Source organism: Parasteatoda tepidariorum, chromosome 2 (genome assembly GCF_043381705.1).
Source record: "Parasteatoda tepidariorum isolate YZ-2023 chromosome 2, CAS_Ptep_4.0, whole genome shotgun sequence".
NCBI classification, from domain to species: Eukaryota; Metazoa; Arthropoda; class Arachnida; order Araneae; family Theridiidae; genus Parasteatoda; species Parasteatoda tepidariorum.
The window spans coordinates 30,780,909-30,802,963 of NC_092205.1; the positions used below are offsets into that span (position 1 = coordinate 30,780,909).

Consider the following 22,055-nt stretch of genomic DNA (forward strand, 5'->3'; position numbering starts at 1 on the left):
CATTTGTGCAACCATTTATCAAATGATGTGTTATGAAATAGCTTTTAAATTACTTAAATAATGAGCAGTCATAAAGTTTATCTTAACTCTCTTTGGTCTTAAGTATTATTTTACGGATATTTTTTATATAAGTGCATTTTTTTAAATCTTGAAGTTTCATAACGGTGGAAGAATATTTTGATATTCATAATTAGGTGAATCAGCAACCATTTAAGTTGTTCCAGTTATGAGACCAAACTTTTGAATCGATCTCTTGGCTAAATTATCGTAAACTTGTCTTCCTGACTGTTGCCACCCTCTGCCCATACTTAAGACATTCTAAATCGGAATTTATCGTAAGAAAAATGTGTTTATTCGAAGTGATTTTTTTTTGTGTCACATTTTATTACTTAAAATGTCATCCACTCTAATTAATTTGCCTTTTCAACCAATTTTTGCCAAACGTCATTTTAAAAATACGATCTCTTTTTTTTCGAAAACGAAAAAAAAAAGGTAACTTAAGTGTTTTAATATTAGAATTTATTTCACAGAAACAAAATTCTTCTACCTCCCACAGTATATTAATAATATAAATTATTGTATTTCAATGTTTCCAAAACTTATGACTTTTGAGTACCCTTTCTAAATTTTTCATAACGCTGTGTACCACTAATTAAAAAATGAATGTATATTTTACTATAAAAATTGCACAAAATTTAAAAATCACAACTGGCTGTTGACACTACTAATTATTAACTGTTAACTCCTCGAAAATAGCCAATGAAAAATACGTAATCGTAAATTTTTATGGCTAGCTTTGTTTTTAAATAAAAAAATTTTTAATTTTTGTTAGTTGCAAGATATTTCGTACCCCCGCTAAACTGTTCCCTTACCCCTGGGGGTACACGTACCACACTTTGGGAAACACTGTGATATTTGAATCTAATATAAATATTTGTATTTGAACCTGAACTCAAAGCACGGTGCGTTTGTAAGGCTGAAGTGGTAGGTATTCGGAAGAAATACGACCACTTTTATTCATACAAATGATTTTAATATATAGACAACTGGAAAATCCTATCATAAGATTAATAATTAATAAGATGAGCTTCTCATTTCCACGCACTGCATTATTGAAAGCATTTTTCTGAAATTAAAATTTGAAATTTGTATTGTAAATTAGAAAGATATAGACTTTTATATTGAATCATATTTGAATCAAATAAGATTTTACTAATTTAAAATGCCCCTTTTTCTTCATTACAATTAGGTCAATTTTCAACTAGTTTCATTCACATTTAAATAGTATGAATATCATTAATATAGTTTCCGCTGAAAGCAAGAGTTTTGTTTTTAATTTTTGATTAACTTTTTTCTTATAAACTTCGATTTGGTTAAAAATGTTTTAAAAAATAAAAATTTTAAAATCGATAAACTGCAGTGTTAAGTCAAATTGTTCCGACTTTTTCAAAAATAACAAACAGGCTATAAGGTTTCGATGTCGACATCAGATGCTGTTTTTAAAAATATCAATAATATTGAAATTAATGACGGAGTTAAAAAGGTGCAAGTTTCTATGTTTTCTAAAATGATGTATGAGAAAAAGTTGTCACAGCTAAAAGATATGAATGATTTAAATGTAGCATATATAACATTCATAATATTAAAGTCAACGAAGATCATACTCAAATAAGTATACACTACTCTATTTAAACCTTCTTCGTATTTTTCTTTAGTACTAAATTTCATAATTATGCTTTCATATGAACCCAATTTTCATCCAGTTTGTTCATATTATTGTATTACTTCTTGCTCCTTCAAATAATAATGCACAGAAACGTATAGGAATTTTAATTAGCTTGTTCCATGTAGCAATTTCTTATTGTATAATCTTTGTATACAATAACACGCTTAAAAATATCTGACGTTAAAAATTATAACGATAAGAAATGCATTTATATTTAAATCAATAAAAACTTACAATTAACTAAATTCAAACTCCAACTTAATCAAAATTAAATCAAACTTAATTCAACTAACGAATATAATAGCTAAATATTGTTGATGAAAAACATTAAGCCGAAACAAGTGAAATTATTTTCTGTGTGTTAATTTCAATGATTTATATTTAAATAAATTATAATAAATCCTAAATATAACTCTCCATTAGAGTTCACACAATGTAAAATAGAAAGGCTGCTTAGAATACCTGCTTCAATGAGATGTTCTTTGGTTGGAAATCTTCTCTTTACGGCCATACTTATTGATCTCAAAACTAGAACAAGGGATAGATTAAGATAACGCATCAATGTCCTTCGTACTACTCTGCTAGATTCATCTAGTCCAGGAATATACATCGCAACTATATTCATTAACCTGCATATCAAAAGTTATAAAAAAATTAATTTACTACATAAGTTTTATAATTAATTTAATATCTTAATTCACTGAAAATAATACGATTTGCATAAGTAACATTTGTATACAAAAGTTCGCACACCAAAAAAAATGCTTCTCGGAAAGAAAATAATTATGCGCAATAGTAATTGAAGAGATAAGTGGAAGAAAATTTAAATCAATATTTTGAAATAAATCGAATATTTTTTTTTAAAAAAACAGTAAACATAATTCGCCATCAACTGTAAGTATTAAACACTAGCTTTCTGCAAAATCTTTAAATAGCCAGTTTTTAATAAGACAAAAAATGTTCTGCAAACTATTTTGTTATGCATATGTGCTTCGTATAACTTTTATTTTTGTAATTTTATTTATTGAATTTTAAATTAAATTTTATTTTATATGTTTATCAAAAACCTTCACAATTGTAGCATACATAAATAATTAGTAGAATAATAATTAAAAGACCATTTCTTTTAATTTTTTAACATGATTAGGTACTTTTCCATTTGCATAACAGCATAGTATTTTAGCCAAATTATTGATGCCATTCCGAAGTTCAGTACCTTATATACCACGTCTAACACATACACGAGATGTGATTTTTGAGACACCGTAAATTAATTTGTTATTGCCCTATATCACACGAACTGAACTGAATTGAAGTTGTAGAAAAGGTAGGCGCTTTTCCACAACTTATGTCATTTTTTAGACTGACCAATAAAGTTACCAAACTTCATACAATCGAAAGTATATCTGGTCTTTCAATAAAAGATGTGTAAGAGGATGCATATCAGCCTGAGATTAAAAGCACTGGGGGAAAAAACTATACAAGATATTTAGAATAACTTTGAATCTAAAATAATTAGAAAATTAGTATCAAAGTATATCAAATAGATCATTTAAATGTTTAAAAAAAATTCTATCCTTTTGCTATACTTTGAGCTCAATAAACTAAGAAATATCAATCTAGTGATATTTGAAAAATGTAACCAATATTAAATATTATACATCATAAATTAATGTTTATTATTTTATATTTACAATGAGAAATGCGTATAATACGCATAAATTTTATCAAAAATTTAGAAATATTTTTGAATGTGTTGATATTCTATTTTTTGTCACATAATTCTATTGCAGATTTTCATTAAAATGAATAGAAAACAATATAATGGTCCTCAATAATATGGTTTTAACTTTAGACGTAGTGTACTGCCTAGTATAATTGATAGGTGGTAAGATTGAGATTTATAACATAAATTCTCCCTGTATGAGTATTATTATCCTCAGTGTCAGAAGTCTGATGTCTGGTCTTAGTGTCTGGATTCATTGTTGCCGAAAGATAACAGGATTCCACTTAAGTTGGCTTATAACTTCAAAAGCGATGATGGAGAATGGAAGTTAATGGAAGACACTAACCAATTGACTATAGAGTTAAAAGACAATCACGGTATATCAACCCGTAATTCTTTAGTCTTGTGTTTTAATTCTATGTTTGCACTAGAATTAGGCCATATTGTCGAGTACAATATTACAACAACAAATAGCACACTAATGAATTTCCATTTTGTAACAAAGTAATATATATGTCTTTCACCGTTATCGTTTCGAAGCGAAAAAGCTCACGAAAAGTTTTCACGTTTTTAACTGTTAAATTATTTTTAAAAAAATATTTTTGAAATCGAAGTGTAAACTTTTTATTTATCAAATGCAATACTTGATTATAAAAGCTATGGTGAAAAAAAGGAACAAAAACCTATAAGTTATACCGAAACGGGATTTGTGGAGAAAAGGATAACTTTCGACAGAAAAAGACAGCTTTTGAATTACATGGTTTTTTCAAAATTGAGAATGTTTTCTTTAAGTGGTATATTGAAGAAACATGTTTTTATTTTTCAATTTAATGTTTTATAGAACTAATAGATCCAAATAAATATATCCACCTGTTTAAACAGAGGAAACTAATGTTTGTGATTTAATGAGGTAAAAGATACCTCTTGGTCTTTTTCACCCCATGCCACTGCTTACAACGCTGCCATCACTGAATAGTGACATTGACAATCAAAAGTTTTAAAAGTTTTCACAATCAAAATTCGGTATTCTCCCTCAGTGCATACTGAATATTACTTTAGTCTGTATAGGTGGAAAACGATGATATTGAAAAAAGAAATATTTCGGCCATACATCAAAACGACTATGTGAAATTCTGGCATTCATTGGAGAACGTCGACATTTGAAAATTTTCATGTGCAGAGCTTTCACATTTTATTTTCTGTTTTATCTACAAACAGTGTTTCGTAAGTATTTAATGAGGTGTTGCTACTTTAATTTAAGCATGCTTTAGTCGAAGTAAGCTGGATCTTAGAAAATATTTTTGGCATTCACCGGAAAATGCCAACATTTGGAAAATTTTCATCTTTAGCTATAACATATGTAGTATTTTATATTTTCTAGTTTAAATATAAGCAGTATTTCAAAAGTATTTCATGATATCGCCAACCAATGGGACACTATTTATCCCCTAGTGACACAAAAGAAAGAGCACCGAGCGACCTTATAGGTGAAAAAGAGAATAGAAAATAGAAACGAAGGCAAGTAAGAATCACTTTCTGGCAATTCACCAGCCTCCTCTCAATTTGAACTGTCTGACTCTCAGGTGTTTATAACGAATTCTACACTCCAATGAATCCTCCTTACGTCGAAAAATATTCACTATGAGCTTTTTGCTTTACGAGCCTCCCTCTCCTTCGTCACCTCCTTTGCATTATCTAAATCACCAAGATAAGTTCTTATGTAAAACAACATTACGACCTGAAAAAAAATTAACTATTTTTTTTTTCTCTTTGTGTTAGAAAATAAAAACAAAGTAGAGCGTTATTTTTACTGATATAACGATACACAAGGTCATCTACTTCTTTGCGGTTCCTAAAAATAAATGCTCCTCCTTGTTTTTATTTAGAATTTTCGACTTTTAAATGTTTTTGATGCAAGGAAGTCTTCCTATCTCTTGATATTACAAGTCGTCTAGCACAAATTATTTAACTGTTCTATGTTTTAGCTATACGACCAAAACAGCTATGGTTGTTATGCGATATCAAGGTAATATGCAACATTTTAATGAGTTTAGATGCAACCTTATAAATATCGAGAAGAAAAAAAAAGAATAAATGTAACAGAAAAACTATTGAAATAATAATTATTAGCACCTACTAAAACTCTTAACGGAATATGATGTTGAGCTTTAAAACATTTTAAAATATCAAAGTTCACTTAACAAAACATTAATTCAGAAACATATATTAAACGAGCTGACCGCAAAAAACATTCAAAGTATTCCATAGTTAGCAGCCTGCTATATTTAGAATTTAAATAGCTTTAATAGTTTTTCAAAGAAGGAACAGAATCAGAAATGTAAATCTTTATAATAATGAAGGGTCATTATTCTAATTCTTAATTACCGATATTTTGAACACTTGTGACAAAGATTATATTCCTATCATAAAAATTTTAAAAAAAGCAATGAGTAATTGATTCACGCATGGTGCTCCTTACTGGCTGCACGTAATATGTTTCAGAATCCTTGAAAAAAACAAAACCTAAAAAATCTCATTGTGAACCGCAAATTCAAGTGAGAAAAAAACGATGTTTTTAAACTCTAACCAAAAACTATTGATCTCGAAAACAGCAATGGAAGAATTAGAATCATTTAAACCCAGTTTGTTTGATGATGAAGGTATAAGGCTGCGTCAAGCGAAGATTAAAGTCGTTATGCTGCTTAGTTTTATTAAACAAATAAGCTAGTTTTTGATTATTTAGATTTCAGCTTTGCTCTTTTTGATCCGAAAAATAATTGGTCAGAATTGAAACAATTTAGTTCTTTTCACTCTAAAATATCAGTTTGAGATTCCTTCTGCGTAAAGTTTTTTCTGTGCATTTCTTTAGAACACTGAAAACAAGCATAAAAAAGGCTTATTACAAAACATTCTACATATTTGATTGCAATGAATGAGTACTAGAGCAAATTAAGATTGAAATATTGAGCGATGACTTAGTTCACACCTCACTTTTCTGGTATGCCATTCCCCCCAAAACCCATTTCTGGGTGAAGTAATCGGTTTTTATGCATGGAATCAGCTTTTTAGAAGAAATAGTTGAAGTTGTGCTTTTTTCATATTGTACCCAATTTAAGATTTTAATTTAAACTAAAAATGTTTAATTCATTAATTTTTTTAACGGTAGACACTGAATACTCGTTTATCACCACAGAAAATGCCGGAAGTGCTGCTCTTTAACGTTGCCCGGTAAGCAGCTTTGAACTTATTTCAAGATGGCGAGCAACAATACCCATGCTACACTGCCACAGATACCCGTTTATAGGGTGGGCCACATTCACACAACAGAGAACAACAATAAGAGAAACATCCAGGCCCTGAGTGGGCTTCGAACCCGCAACCATTGATTTCGCAGTCAGGCACGCTCACCGTCTCGGCTACCTAGCCGGCTTATTAAGGTTTATAAAAAAGTTAGAAGATTTTCGTTACATTTCATTTAATAGCATAACACCTAATTACATAATAATGATTAATTTAATAATACCGAATACTTTAATAAATAAATAGTATAAATATACACATATTTATTACAGTTGTAAATATAGTTGTAAATACAGTGTTTATTTTTTAAACAAAGCTAACTGCGATGTGTGCTAGCATGTTGCATTCAGTTCTTAAACAGTTTTTGAGATTTCAACACCTTATTTTAAAAAAGAATCAATCAATGAATACTAAATTAAAAATAGCGAGTATGTGATCTCATTATTATTATCATCTCATATTATGTGATCATTTTTAAAGTAAGATAGAAAAATAGGCAGGAAGTTGAAACTGATAGAATAACTAGATTGTGATGTTGTGATACGTGCTCAAAAAACCTAGAACTACAATTTACTAAGAGATTTCGAAATTGTTAACTCATATTTATCACATCGTTTCGTTATTCGTAGCAGCAAATCTTTAAAGTTTGATGAAATATTTCTAAATGTGTACAAAATTTCTTGCACGAGCATTTTTGATGAAAAAAATGCAATATGATAATGAATTTCGAGAACATTTTAAATTACAAATTCAATATTATTTTGAATTTTCAATTCTTATTGTGATAATTTTCAAAACATCTTGAAAAATATGTAACTTAAATTGTGGCAAACAGGGATCAAAACCCAATAGCCGCCTTTTGGCTAGGACATTGATTTATTGTTAGTCATAAAAAAATTTAGAAATATTATTAATAAGTTTCTAAAATGCTGCAAGAAATTACTTCGTATAATATACACATAGAAACTTGTCAAGTTAATCAACTGCCATGATTCATCTAGAGAACGAATTCATTCCATATAACAAAAATAAAAGGCATAACCTGACCAATGGACTTGTATGTTGAGCAATAAAGTAATTAAATTCGTCTAGAAGTGCCGCTGAATGCTATTCTAAATTCTTCAAAACCCTTCTTCACCAAAAAAAAAAACTTTTATGCTGGTATGACCAATAAATTTTCCATGTTGCGTATTAGAAGTTAGCCAAAAGATCTTTGCAATTAACCATATAAGAAACTGTTAAGGGCTTTTGTAACAAATAAGTCTGTAACATAACGAAAGGAATTTTAAAATGTTAAAATTAGTATAACGTTGAGTTTTCTAACTACATAGATGCTCTTGCATATTGATATTTTAAGAAATTATTTATAATAAATAGCTGGCATACATCGCTAACAAAATCGCCTATTTATTTTTAAACTAACCAGCTCAATATTAGATTTTTAAAACAATTTATCTCATATCAAAAGATATATGATTTAAAAATTATGTTACAAAAATTCAATTGTATTTATCTTTTTTTTAATTTGAAAACAAATAAAGAACATCTGAATAACATAAAAAATATAGATATCTAAATCAGAATAATATGATAACAGAAATGATAGAAAAAACAATGAATCATCTTTCTCTATAAATGACCAACTTTTTAAATTGACCACTAAAGTAATGCATAAAAAGTGGTAACCATACACATGTTTTACTGTATTTCGAAGCAACTTTTAATAGAAAATTAACCAGAAATAATGTTTAATGAACCCCAATTCAAAAAAAAAAAAAAAAAAATATTTCAAAATGACATACAAATTTTTTTCACATGAATGTTTATTGTAAAAAAAAACTCAGTAATAAATTTCAAAACAATACTATATCAAATGTAATTAACAAAGTTTTAATAGTATCTTAATAATTTAGAGTGTTTGTGTTTCAAACCTATCTACCCGAGTTTGGCTGCTGGGCATAGCTCTAAGCAGACAGTAAATATTTTTTACAGTTTTTTTATTAAAAATTGTCTGTTCTGACTGATACAACGATTTAGGGTCGAAACAGTTTAAGGCTTTGTTTAATATTCTCCATAATTTTCAATTGAAAAATATAGTTTCATTGTATTCTGAAACAAGCATGTATTTATAACGAACAGAACTATGTCTCTCTTTTCCTTTTTCATCATGATTCTTTAAACTTAAAAAATGTGGTGAAAATCTCCCATATGGCAAATCTGAACAAAATTCTAATCAACGTAGCATATAAGATCATATTTTTTACTGCAGAAGTGATATTAGAAATAATATAGAAAACGAAGAAAGTTTCTTTTACTCTTATATCTCTTTGGTGTTGATAAAATGCTTTTTAATTAATTAGAGTTTGTTGATAAAATCTTTCAAGAGATGAAATTATTTTTCCAGCGCCTCGTTTTGTTTCGTCACAAATATCTGGATTTATTCCAAGTTGGGCTATGCCATTGTCTGCTATTCAGAGCTAAACCTTGAGCATGCATCTTCAACACTCCTGTGACATAGAGTTTATTTTCTTTCTTTTTATCAGGTATTAAATTTCAATAAGTTTTTTTTTAATGTTAAAATTGTAAAAGAAACATTTTTACAGCAAAAATCCTTCGTCTAGGCTTAAAAAAAGGCTAAACAAAACTGATTGGATTTTAACTCATTCACGTAAATACTCATTTATTTAGTTATGCTGTCTTTTAGTTCCTCAACAGCGCCATTAAATAGAATTATTATTTTATTATCATTTTTTTGCCTTGAAATGTATCAATTATTAACTGTTAGTAAATGTATTATTTTTGTTTTAGATCATTGTATTCTTTTAACTTAGAGGAACTTATAACAGTAAAATTTAATTTCGTTTTGACGAGAAAAAAAACTTTCAAAAAAAAGTCATTATCTCGCAAAATAGCGCTAAATTGCTGACACAATAATAACAAAAGAAAATAAGTGAATTAAAATCTAAATTAAAGCACACAGACAGATTCCAAAATATTTTATAGTACTAATACAGATTTGATTTGACAGATTTAGCTTCCCCCAATTCCGTTGAAATAAAATTTAAAACTGATCATTTTGCTCAGCAACTTTTGCAACGATCAAACACCTTTTATAATTTTTGTTTACTTTAAGAAAAAAAACGTAAAAGGTTTTTTTTTTGGGGGGGGGGGCAAAGATAATAGTTCAAAGTTATTTCCTAATTTGGTTTTATAATTTTATATTTACTATTTATTTGCGGGGCGCAGTTTATAGAATAATCTTCAAATGAAAGTAAGCAGAACTTATTTAGTCTTTAATAACTGTAAAACGGTTAATAAAGTTACATGCTGATTTGAAGATGTTTATTTTAAAATATTGTGAAGAAAGTAATACTTAATATTATAGAAACATCACTTTTAGTTTCAATTCTTTAATTAGTAATATTAATCAAAATCAAAAAAAGTCATAATAGTAGAAAAGTAATAATAGAAAAATAGATGATGAATAAATCGCTCAGGGGCTGCAATGCTGGCACAACTCAAAAAGCACGCGTTTTGGACTAAGAACAGGTGTAAATATGAAAATACACATTCTTTCAGCAGCAATACTAGCATAAGTCATAATTCAACTTGAAGGTAATCTTCGTTTAAGCAAACGAAAGCATTTCTTATGCATTTTGCTTAGCAATGAAAACTTTAAACACACTTATCTCAAAACTTGTTTTTTTGAGTTGTGCCGCTATTGCAGCCCATGAGCAAAATATTGCAGGTAACTATCTTTAAATTATAAATGACGAAACCTTTCTCAGATAAATAATTCCCCTATGACTTTTATTAAACTGATCGCAACCAAAGAAATTTAGATCTTTATGTAAGAAAACCGGATAATACCTTGTAATTTGCAGGACAACAATAGAAAGCAGTTTTATACCATTACATGTTGATCTTTTATAACCATATCAAATTTATTTTCTTGACGTGCATTTAAACAGGAACTTGTATATATAAGATGAGTCTCAATCGGAATATATTAGAGGCGATAATAATCGAAATAAATTTATCAATTCCTCATAAAGAAAAGGTTTAATCAGTGAATTTTGTTGATATTATACTAAACCATAAATTTCCAATACTGAAAGCAAAAATGTTTAAAAAATGTTTAACTCAATTCATAAAATAACGACATAACAATCTAAAATCAAAAGGAAAATTGTTCACTAACACGTTTAAATTTATAATGTGATCATAATGCATTTTTAAAACAGCCCTTTTTTCTTCCAGAATTTCATTTCTATATTAGGAGTGTTTATTTAAAAACACTAAATTTTTTTACCCTTACACTTGATATATTCTGCTTTTGATAAAATAAATTATAACAAAAAATAATAATTTTTGTACGATCATAATGCATTTTTAAAAACGTCATTCATAAAAAGAAATTTTGTGCACTAAGGAGTTAAACTTTGAATAAAGCAATTGAGGAATAGCCCTTTAAAAAAAACAGTTTCGTATAATACTTTTGGAATACTCTCTTGAATCGCATATGAAAGGACAGAATATTAAACATCAAAATAACAATTAAACATTGTTACCTACTTATCTGGCCACGGTATGGCTATAAACTGACTCCACCACCTTGCTGCGATGAACGACACATAAAATCCAAGCATAAAAGACAGCGGAATAAGATCCATGAATGTGGAACAGAAATACACTATTTTTTCGAATATCCTATAAGAAAGAGAAAAAAATCAGATTTCTTTCATAAATAAGTAAAAAATATCTAAGACAGACACTGGAAACTTAAACAAATTTACAAAAAAATATCAGGCCATTTAATATCTAATCAAAATTTTAATTTATTTATTTTTATTTGTTTCATTTATTCATTTCATTTATTTATTTTATTTATTTATTTCATTTATTCACTTCATTTATTTATTTTATTTATTTATTTCACTTATTCATTTCATTTATTCATTTCATTTATTTATTTCATTTATTCATTTTATTTATTTATGTTCACGATTTTATTTTATTTTGTTATGATCACAATTTCAATCCATTTTAAAAGCGTAAATTTCATTATTTTTATTTATTTTACTTTTATTTTCTTCCTTTTAGTTATTCGACTGTTAATCTGCTTATGGAAAGTTCTCGAAATTTCGATTGGCGATGAAACGGCGAAATACTTGAAATACCTATTAAATAATGAACGCAGGAATGCTCAGCAATATTACATTTTAGAGACCGCCAATATTGCGCCTCGGGGCGAATTTCATATCTTTCTGTTAAAATCTCATCGGTAAAAAGGATCTTTAAAAAAAAAAAGAGGATATTTATTATTCTCTCTTTCTCTTAATGTTAATTTTATTACTGAAACAAAACTTTTCGTAATTTTAAAATAAGTTCTGACTAATTTTACATAAACTATTGTCTGCCATAGATATTGTTTATTTTTCTTCATGCAGATCTCGGATTATTTATATTTGCTGCAAATGTTTTGTAGAATATTAACATATTTGCAAATTTTTACAAAATAAGTTTACAATTTATTCGATATTTTTCCCACTTCAGCCAAAATTTATATCATTAGAAGGCTTTGCCCTCTTTCAGCCCCACTTCCCAACCCCTTCTTATTCATGGTTTTTTTTTTCCTTAAAAATTGATTTTAAAAAATCTGGTTATTTATCCCTCTCCATATAAGTGAAAATCTGTATGTATGCTCGTTAATAACTCGAGAACGGAAGCACCGGTTTGGATCATGTTTTATTATAGTTGGCAAATTTTCATGGTTGGTAAATTATCATCCCTCTCCGGCGGCATATAATTCGGCTGCAATGTCGAAAATACAAAATTCCATTGTTGAACCAGAGTTGGGCGTCGATTACAGTAATCGATTACCGCTTTAACTGATAACAGATAATTACTGCTATGTAATCGATTGCTTGTAATCGCGATTACAAGTAATCATGATTTCCGATTACATCATAGTCGGGAATCGATTACATTTTTCGATCACATTTCAAATTGATTGCATTTTTTAATCGATTACATTTTTTTAATCGATTTCAGTAGTCAATTACTAGTAATCATGATAACAAATTTTGATTACAACTGTAATCGTGACTAGAAAAATCAATTACAGTCATTAATTGCTTGTAATCATGATTACAAACACTAATAATTTTCATAACAACTGTAATCGAGAAAACTTAGCCGACTACGGTAATCAATTATTTGTAATTGTGATTACAATCAATCAAAATATATGATTACACACAATTTTGAATGCATGTAATTATGATTGCGAGTAATCTAAATATACGATTACAATACGATTATAGACCACTATACAATTATAATTTACTGTACAGATAGTATGATGCATTATATAATGATGCATTTTGTACGTATTTACATACAACGTATGTATGAATTAATGTAATTAAAGTGCATGCTTTACCTAACATATATATAAATAAGGCATATGTGGGTAAAAACATATTTACATACATTTCAGTTGCACATACATATACATACGTTCATATTGTATGTATAAAATATATATACAGTGCGGAAAAAAAAGAAAAAAAATGGGCCACCCGAATAACTTTTGATCTATAATGATCGGATCTTTACGTTCTATGACTCAATCTTAAAGGTTCGAAAGGGCAACCTCAAATATGCTAATTAATTAGTGCAGACGATATTTTAAGTTACGAGATTAGACATAAAAACGTACTTTCTCTGAACAAACACACATTTTTTTTCAACATATTAGGATCACTGCCGCAATCTGAGGAATATGGTACAGTTTGGTTAGGAAAGCGATCCAAAGTTTGAACCCTTTAATGTTAATTTTACTTTTTTTTTTGCATTCTGCCATATCACGAAAACCTTTTAGGCGAATTGAAAAAATTTTGCACACAATTATAAAAATCCTCTATCGAAACATAATTCCATGCAAAGAACAAATTTTAGCAAATACTTATTATTTTTTATTATTTTATTTAATAATTGACGAAAATTTTTGAATAGTAACATATGCAATTTTTTACGTCGTTTTAAAGTAGGTAATTTTGCATGCAAAGAAAATTTGAGTGAAATTGTTGAATAGGTCCTGAGAAATCGAATTTTAACTATGCGAATTTTTTAAAATTATACTTCTCAGGAACTATTCGACAGATTTTGCTCCCATTTCGCATATTTGGATAAACGAATTTATAAATGTGTGCGAAAATTTTTCAATTTGCTTAAAAATTTCTTGAGATATAGCAAAATACGCAGAAATTAAAAGTAACATTAAGGGGTCCAAACTCTCCTGATCAAACTATGGAAACCATATTTCCCTGATTGCAGCTGTCCCCTATATTTGGGGTGTCAGAAATCCAAATCCGTCGAAAAAGTACGTTGTCTCTGATTTCGTAACTTAAAATATCATCTGCACTAATTAATTTACATATTTGAGGTCACCTCCTCAAACCATTAAGAATGAGTCCTAGAACGTGAAGATCCTGTGATTAGATCAAAAGTTTTTTAGGGTGGTCCATTTTGTTTTGGCGCACAATACATATGCATATCGTACATATGTGCACATATATATTGAACATATATCTTTTGTACAAATTTGTACATGTGTACATACATGTTGGTTCAATGCATGTTATATGTATAATGTATTTATGTCCTATAAATGTATGTACATGTGTATGGATGTATGTCCATATGAACAATATATGCATGAGCAATGTATAAATGTATGTATACGTATGTGTACGTATATATGCAATGAATATATACTAGATATATTATACGTATGTACAATATGTGTTTATCCAATAAATGTACGTATATAAGTATACGTATACGTACAATATACGTATGTCTAAATATGTGTACAATGCAATAAATAAAATGTTTGTAAGTTAAGTATTATGACCTCTGATAACAACTCAAGCAAGTTAAAAGGCAAAATCAAAACACATTTAAATTCAGTCGTCAGCTTTAAATGTTCTATATAATTTCAAAATTATTTTAATAAAAAATAATTTTTAGGTATTTTCATAAAACGTTTGATTTTGCACATTTATTTTTTTTACAGCATAATGCATAGTTCATAGAAATTTTTAGAGGGCAAAAAAAAACATTTAACTTTATATGTAGAAATTATATTTAGGAAGTATTTAAAATAAAATTATCGTTTGCTTTCCAAAACATTAAGAGATCGAGTTTTATTTGTTTTGGAACAAATTTTAAAACGAACTTAAATAACTTATCTTCTATAAAGTTTTTTTTTAATATAAGTAAATATAAGAACTTATAAAAATATTAAAAACTTATAAAATGTTGTGTAAAGTTAAAGTAACATAGAAATAAATATTCATATTTATCTCAGTTAATTGTTAAATTGCAGAGATATAAGATGATAAATAGCAAACGATGTTTAGCAGCGCGAAAACGCATTTCCTTGATGGCTAAAGAATTTGACGTACATGCACAATGTATGTGCATATATACATTGTAAAACCATATATTTCTTGTACGGGCACGCATTTATGCATTACATGTAATTACGTATGGGTATACGTTGTATGTATAAATGTACATTGCCTGTGCATACAAACATTTTTCGTACACCCATACAAATAATGTATGTCCATACATGTAATCCTTGAGTACACCTATATATGTATTAACAAAGTATATAGATATATACGTACATACAAATGTATATACGTTGCGTGTACAAACCATATATGCAGTAATGCAGTACATGCAAACGTGCATGCATCCATACATATATACATATTGACAAAAGAGTATCTATAAACAACATTCTTGCATATATATTGCATATACATACGTACATTGTATATGCATATGTGACATTACCGTACATTCACACAATGTATGTACTTGTTAACATAAATGCATGTATAAATATATTCATTATATTCTTATACAACCTATTTATGTCTGTTGCGGACATACAAAACATTGCATTTACATACAAACTAACATACTTGCGTACATGCATTGCATATGCATAATTATGTACATACAATGTAGTATTATTACAAGTACAGATGAAATTTCTTGTAATCCAATATTTTGATTACAAGTAATTACACAATTACAGGTAATCACGCGTAACCATGATTACAGCTGTATTCAAAATTTTGGTAAGTTGCAATCACGATTACAAGAAATTAATTACTGTAATCGACTATTGTAATCACAGTTACAGCTGTAATCAATGTTTTAATTATAATAGAAAGTAATTGATTACTGTAATCTATATATGCAATCGATTACACTTCTCCCCAAATCTGGTTGAAGCCTATTGTGACAGATTAAACTTTAAATCTTTTAGGTGACTTCTTGGCACGGGGTTTTTTCTTATAGATTGATAATATTTCTTGGGTCATTTTATGATCTTTTCCCTCCAAGTTGAGTGGCTTGCATGAAATATTGAAGAGAAAAAAAGTATTTTTTCTTCAATATGCGTTTGTTACAAATTTGCACTGTCCTGAAAACAGTAACGGTACGTAATATTTAAAAAAATATTTCGAAAAATTTCAGGTTGAGGAAATCTTGAGAATAAAAAAATATCTAATTAAAGCTCGTTAAACTTCTAGTCTAAATGAGTAAGTAAAAAACGCATAGGGGAAACAAATATGCAAGCTGACATAAATTATAAAAAATGTAAGAATTACTGTGTGTAACCGTTCATAGGTAATTTGAAACATAAATATGCTTATTCTTATTCCTCTTAACGTAAATACTCATTTATTTAGTTTAGCTGTCTTTTGGTTCTTCAACAGCGCATTAAATTCATTATTATTTTCCTTGGGTTTTTTTTTTTAAATGTATTATTAACTGTTTAGATGTGTGCATTGATTTAACTTAAAGATAGAAATTTATAACAGTAAAAGTTCGTTTCCTTTTGACAAAAGAAAAATCTTTTGAATAAAATTCATTGTCTCGCAAAATAACGTTTTAATTGCTAAAGCAACTACAGAAAATAAGTTCAAAATTTTATTGTAATAAATATTTTCTATAACAATGGATGATAAGTGCACAATTTGATCAAAAGATTTTTTTATTTTTTCTGACAAGGAGGAGGTGGTGGGGTTTGAGCAATGCTTAAGTAAAAGCCGCGGTGACTCGGGGGATAGAGCGCTTGTTCAGTAAGCGACCCAGATTGGAATCCTAGCTGTGGCTGGTAAGTATCTTTTAAAATTGATATTATTTAATAGGCATGCTATTTGGTGCTGTGGGGCTCAGGGGGGAGAGCGTTCGCTTTCCAATGAGGTGATCCGAGTTCCATGGGTGAAACCCCGTATATAGCAAGACGGAAAAGAGAAAAACCTGGTACGTAAAACATTTCATTCCAGCATTTTTTTCGAAAAAAATGAAATATCTGTAACTATCAAGATTTCTTTTATAATTCTGGCATATATATAAAACTGCTTCTTTTCCAAGATAAAGTAGATATTGTTGAAAAATTTAAAAAAAGAATAAGTAAACTTCTCCCCAAAACTAGCTATAACTGAAATGGTTTTACTACCAGCCTTTCCTCTTTTCCGTCTCGCTTTCACCCCTGCCGAGTTCGAATCCCATCGATGGCTGGACTATACGAATTCCGCACCCGACTCGCACCTACCGCAGTGCTGACTATTTGCTAGCAAGACGAGGATGAGAAGGCCAATCAAGCCGAAACATATGCTTATTTAATATTTAATCGGCCCCTAAATAGAAAATTGTTGTTGTTGGCAAAAGTATCATTTCGAAGTGTTGTATTTAGGGTGAAGTGTTGTAATAATTTTATCTCTCAACAGTCCCCAAAACAGAATATATTTAAGGCAGCGTTGAAGGCAGCTAGTTTGAAATAAATAATTCAAACAATCACATTCTATTTTTAAATTCTCAACTATTTCATTCTAACAAAATCATATATTATGATTACATGTAGAGTACATTTAATGATCACTATGTGTAATCAGGAAAGCATGGTTACTTGCAATCGTAATTACTTGTAATGGCTATTACACTGAAATCGACGGACAAATCTGGAAAGATTACTGAAAACAACGTTGCAATTAGTGACAGTCGAAAAAATCAGACACTTAATGTGACAGTTATTTTACAATTCTTCTAAATCTAATACAAGTGAACTTTTCTCGTTTTTTCTTAGGGTAAACTAAAAAGATGCTCTAAGTTGTGCTGTGGGCAAGGTTGTATCACCTGTGACCTCATCTCGAAGATAAAGATTTCTCTTTCGGGTAGAGACGTCACTTTTATAGCATTTTTGGACCGTGTGGAAATAAGCAATGAAATTGCACTTTAAATAAAGTTATAAATGTGGTTAAATGGATCGAGATATGCTCAGTTAATACAAAATTTTCAGTTTATCGTATTTACGGAATTCTGAATTTTGTGCATGCATCACATTGAAGGGAATTAATTATCGATTATGTCATTCATCAAAAGGTACCTCAAGATAGGATCGAGTTAACATGTCTTATATACTACTGAATTGTTATTTAATATTTATAGTGGTAGTTACGCCACAACATTGTGCATGAAGCTGATCGTTAATTTCTAAATCATTTAACCAATCTCTTTAAAGGTAATTTAAAATAACATAAATGTAATAACAATTAATAATTGTAAAATGGTTAATAAGTTCAAACACCAATTCAAGACACCGAAACAAGTTTATCTTAAAATGTAACGTAATAAGGTCATATAATAGGATTAACATTATAATAAAGAAACAATTCTTTAAGTTGAACTTAATATTTAAGTTAACTCTAAATTATAGCAATCAAAATAAAGCAATAAATATAGCAGTAAATATAGCAATAAATGTTACAGGTTAAATTCTGGATACAAAAATATTATACTGGAAAACATCGCGATCGCAACGAACTATAGGGGGCGTTGTTGTATGAGACTAATACCTGCGATTTCTATATGAACAATCATTCAGTTACTCTAGAGACGTCGTTAATGTAGCACGTAGCATTGCAACGTTCCTTCTTTATTGTGGCTAATTAAATTTAAAAAAGAAAAATACTTGATATTCTTTCTTATGCAAACGAAAACAAAATGGTATCTCTTTTTATTAGAGAAGGAATATCCAAAACACATCGGAAAAATATTTGTACATTAACAGAAAAAAATATGTATATTCTTATAAGAGTTAAAACCTAATGCCCGAGAAATAGTATTACTAAATTTAATGATATAACATGAAAGGCCCATTTAAACTTTACATTCTATAGTTTTAAGAATCATATTACTTCAAAAATTAAAATGAACAAAAAGTATACATAAGCCTCATAATTTTATGAAATTTAATTTTGTAAACAAAGTTTTTTGACAACAATTTTTATCAAAAAATTTCAAGTTTCAATAAAAATCATTATTTAGAAACTAAGAAACGTAAAATAAAGAATGCTGACGAAACAAAAACAAAAAAACAATTCTTTTTTGTCGCCATTTTTAGTGCTACGAAAATTCGTCTTTGGGATTTGCCAAAAACAAAACAAGATGCAATTTTATTTTTTCAGGAGGGAAATATTTTACCGAAAAAACGAAAATGTACCAATTCCCACAACATAAAACTTTATCTTGGTAAACGTACGTTTTGGAAATGTTATTTCATTTGGAATCTTATTTATCAGAGTTCATATGGCGATATGATTGTTTTGAATCTATGCTAAACTCTATATCGGCTCATTTTCCACCGAAATCCGATTGACTATTTTGATTTTAAATAAAGTGTTTTATTTTATGAATTGTCGCAAAAATTTTAAGTGTAGATTGGCGGCACTTAAAAACCGCCAAATCTGTAGCGGCGGTGGCGTTAATACGTAAGTACCGAATTTTTATTCCATACTTTTCTGAATCATATTACTTCAAACATTGGAATATACAAGAAGTATACATAAACACATAATGTTATACCATTTAATTTTTCAAAAAAAGTATTTTGAGAACAATTTTTATCAAAAAATTATAAACTAAAAAACGGAAAATAAAGAATTCTTAGGATAAAAAAAAGATTTTAAGAATTCTTTACATTGAAATAAAAACTTTCATATTGTTTCTTTTTTTATTATTCTTATAGTTCTTAATCAGACGTAAAAAACCATTCTGTAGAGAACCATCATCAAATGAAAAAAAAATATTTACAAGCAAATTTTTTATTGTAAAAATCATTGCACTTACCTGATTTATGATTCCCGGAGAATTCCAAAATGATAAGTTCCTTGTTTGAAAACTTTATTCTCAAATAATAGATACATAGTTTATACCTTCATTACTTTTAGATAACATACTACACAGCAAAATTTTATAATTGATATGAATTTGAATATGTAGCTAAAAACAGAATAGCTGAATTCTAGTTGAACTTATTCTTTCAAAATTAAAAAAAACTTACCAAGAAAACGATTTAAATTAATTAAGAATCAGCACAAATGGCACTATTTCAAGTAACTTGGATAATTTTTTATTGTTGTTTTCCGAATTATATGGATACAGAAATATATACTATTCTATAACGAAGAAGAATATGCTATAACTATTACAATTCTGTATGTTCTGAATTCATATTTATTCACTGGAATGACGAAAGCAATGTTGACTTCACTTTAATTCGTAATGAATTGAAGACAGAAGAAATGCATTTTACCTTAATACACACATCTGTAACAGTATCCGAAATCGGAAGTCATCAGTTGCAAGTTTGTTGATAATAGAAATTAAAAATTATTGAGGAATTTTTCTTCAAATGTTTGGCGTGTTCTGTTCCTGAAAGATTTACTAATATTCTGGAGATTTTTTTCAAGTTCTTCGGCCTTTTCCTTAGGGAAATTTTGTTTCTTATTTGCTGCTAAAAAATGGCGTCTGATTCAGTCAATGACTTTGATGGAACTAAATGAAAACGTGATAAATTAATGTCTGATATTTACAGGCTCCCGCTAGACGGCGTACTCGAGCGTTGCGATCGCGATCTTCACAGCTTATAGTAATTTTTATGCTCATGACAACCAAATAAATATGGAATTTAATATGGGGAAACTGGATTCTACCATGCGATTTTCCACCCAATAAAATGTACCGACAACAATGAAAAATTAGGACACCATCCTTACTTTCTCATTTATAGTTAGAAACAAATCGTACATTAAATGAAAATTACATTTGCTTTATTCATTCTGTTTCACTTCAAATTTTTAGAATGCCTAAGAGTAAGTACCAAATTGTTTTTTTTTAAAAAAACAATATTGCTTAAGTATAATTACTGAATATATTTTACCGATTAATGAACATATTTATGAAAAATGTTTGAAAACTTATGAATAATTTCAATTTAGATAATTGTAATAGCATGTGATATAATAAACAGTAAGAGGATAAACCACATAGTTCTAAATGACAAAATCTAAAATATGAAATAAATTAGTCTAACAGTCGACGAGGAATTAAAACTAAAAATTCATAGTTTTTAAATTGAAATAGGATGCAATAGGAGATAAATGCAATAGGAGTTTCACCTGCACTGCCTCAGTGTTTTTTTTATTTATTTATTTGTCAAATCAAAAATTCCTTTCTATCTTCTATAAAATCAATAATTTTTTTATATTTTTGTAATCACTAATTGTTAATTAATAATTTTATTAAATCACTAATTGGAAATAATTGCTATTGTCTATTACTAATTAATAAGTATTTATTTTTCTATTAATTTTTATACTAATTTATTTTTTTACTAATTAATAAGTATATATTGTTAAACCTAACTTCCTATTTCATGCCACACATTATAAAGGTAAGATATCAAAATCTATTGAAAATACTTCTCATTTTATTTTATAAAACGTGTGAACTTCTTCTAGATAAAAATTTCATTAAAATCTCAGAGTATTCTCAGGAAATAGAGCATTTGCCACCCAGTGAGGTGACCCAATTTGGAATCCCACCAATGCTTGGTTAAAGCGGATTCTGCTCCCGGCTCGCCCCGATTGTTAAATATCCTCAGTGGTAGAAGGATCATGGGTTAGAATACCTTGCAGTTGGGCTAACAGTGGAAGGCTTTCGTGATATTCCTCCCCATGTAACGCAAATGCGAGTTGGTTGCATCAAAAAAGTCTTCCGCGAAAGCTGTTTTGCTCCAATGCTTGATCCAGATGCTCCCTTGTCTTCTGGATAAGGCTCAAAATTACAGGGCTACGGAGTTAAACATTAATAGTCTTATACTCAGAATTCGGTCTGTTGTTTAACGTCTCTTATAAAATAAAATAAAAT

General features: G+C 28.5%; 1 protein-coding gene across 2 annotated transcripts in view; it reads right to left on the reverse strand.

Annotated features, from left to right (window-relative positions):
* The window catches only part of LOC107454965 (uncharacterized), a 53,201-nt gene that overhangs the window by 22,984 nt on the left and 8,162 nt on the right, over positions 1-22,055 (reverse strand). The window contains exons 2-3 of one of the 2 annotated variants that reach the window (XM_016072337.3): positions 11,328-11,462; positions 2,189-2,355 (exon numbers count right to left, since the gene is read on the reverse strand). In XM_016072337.3, the coding sequence (XP_015927823.2) occupies positions 2,189-2,355; positions 11,328-11,462 (302 nt within the window). Of the gene's footprint in view, positions 1-2,188; positions 2,356-11,323; positions 11,463-22,055 lie in introns of both variants that reach the window. The other variant, XM_021147498.3, reaches the window with a different exon arrangement.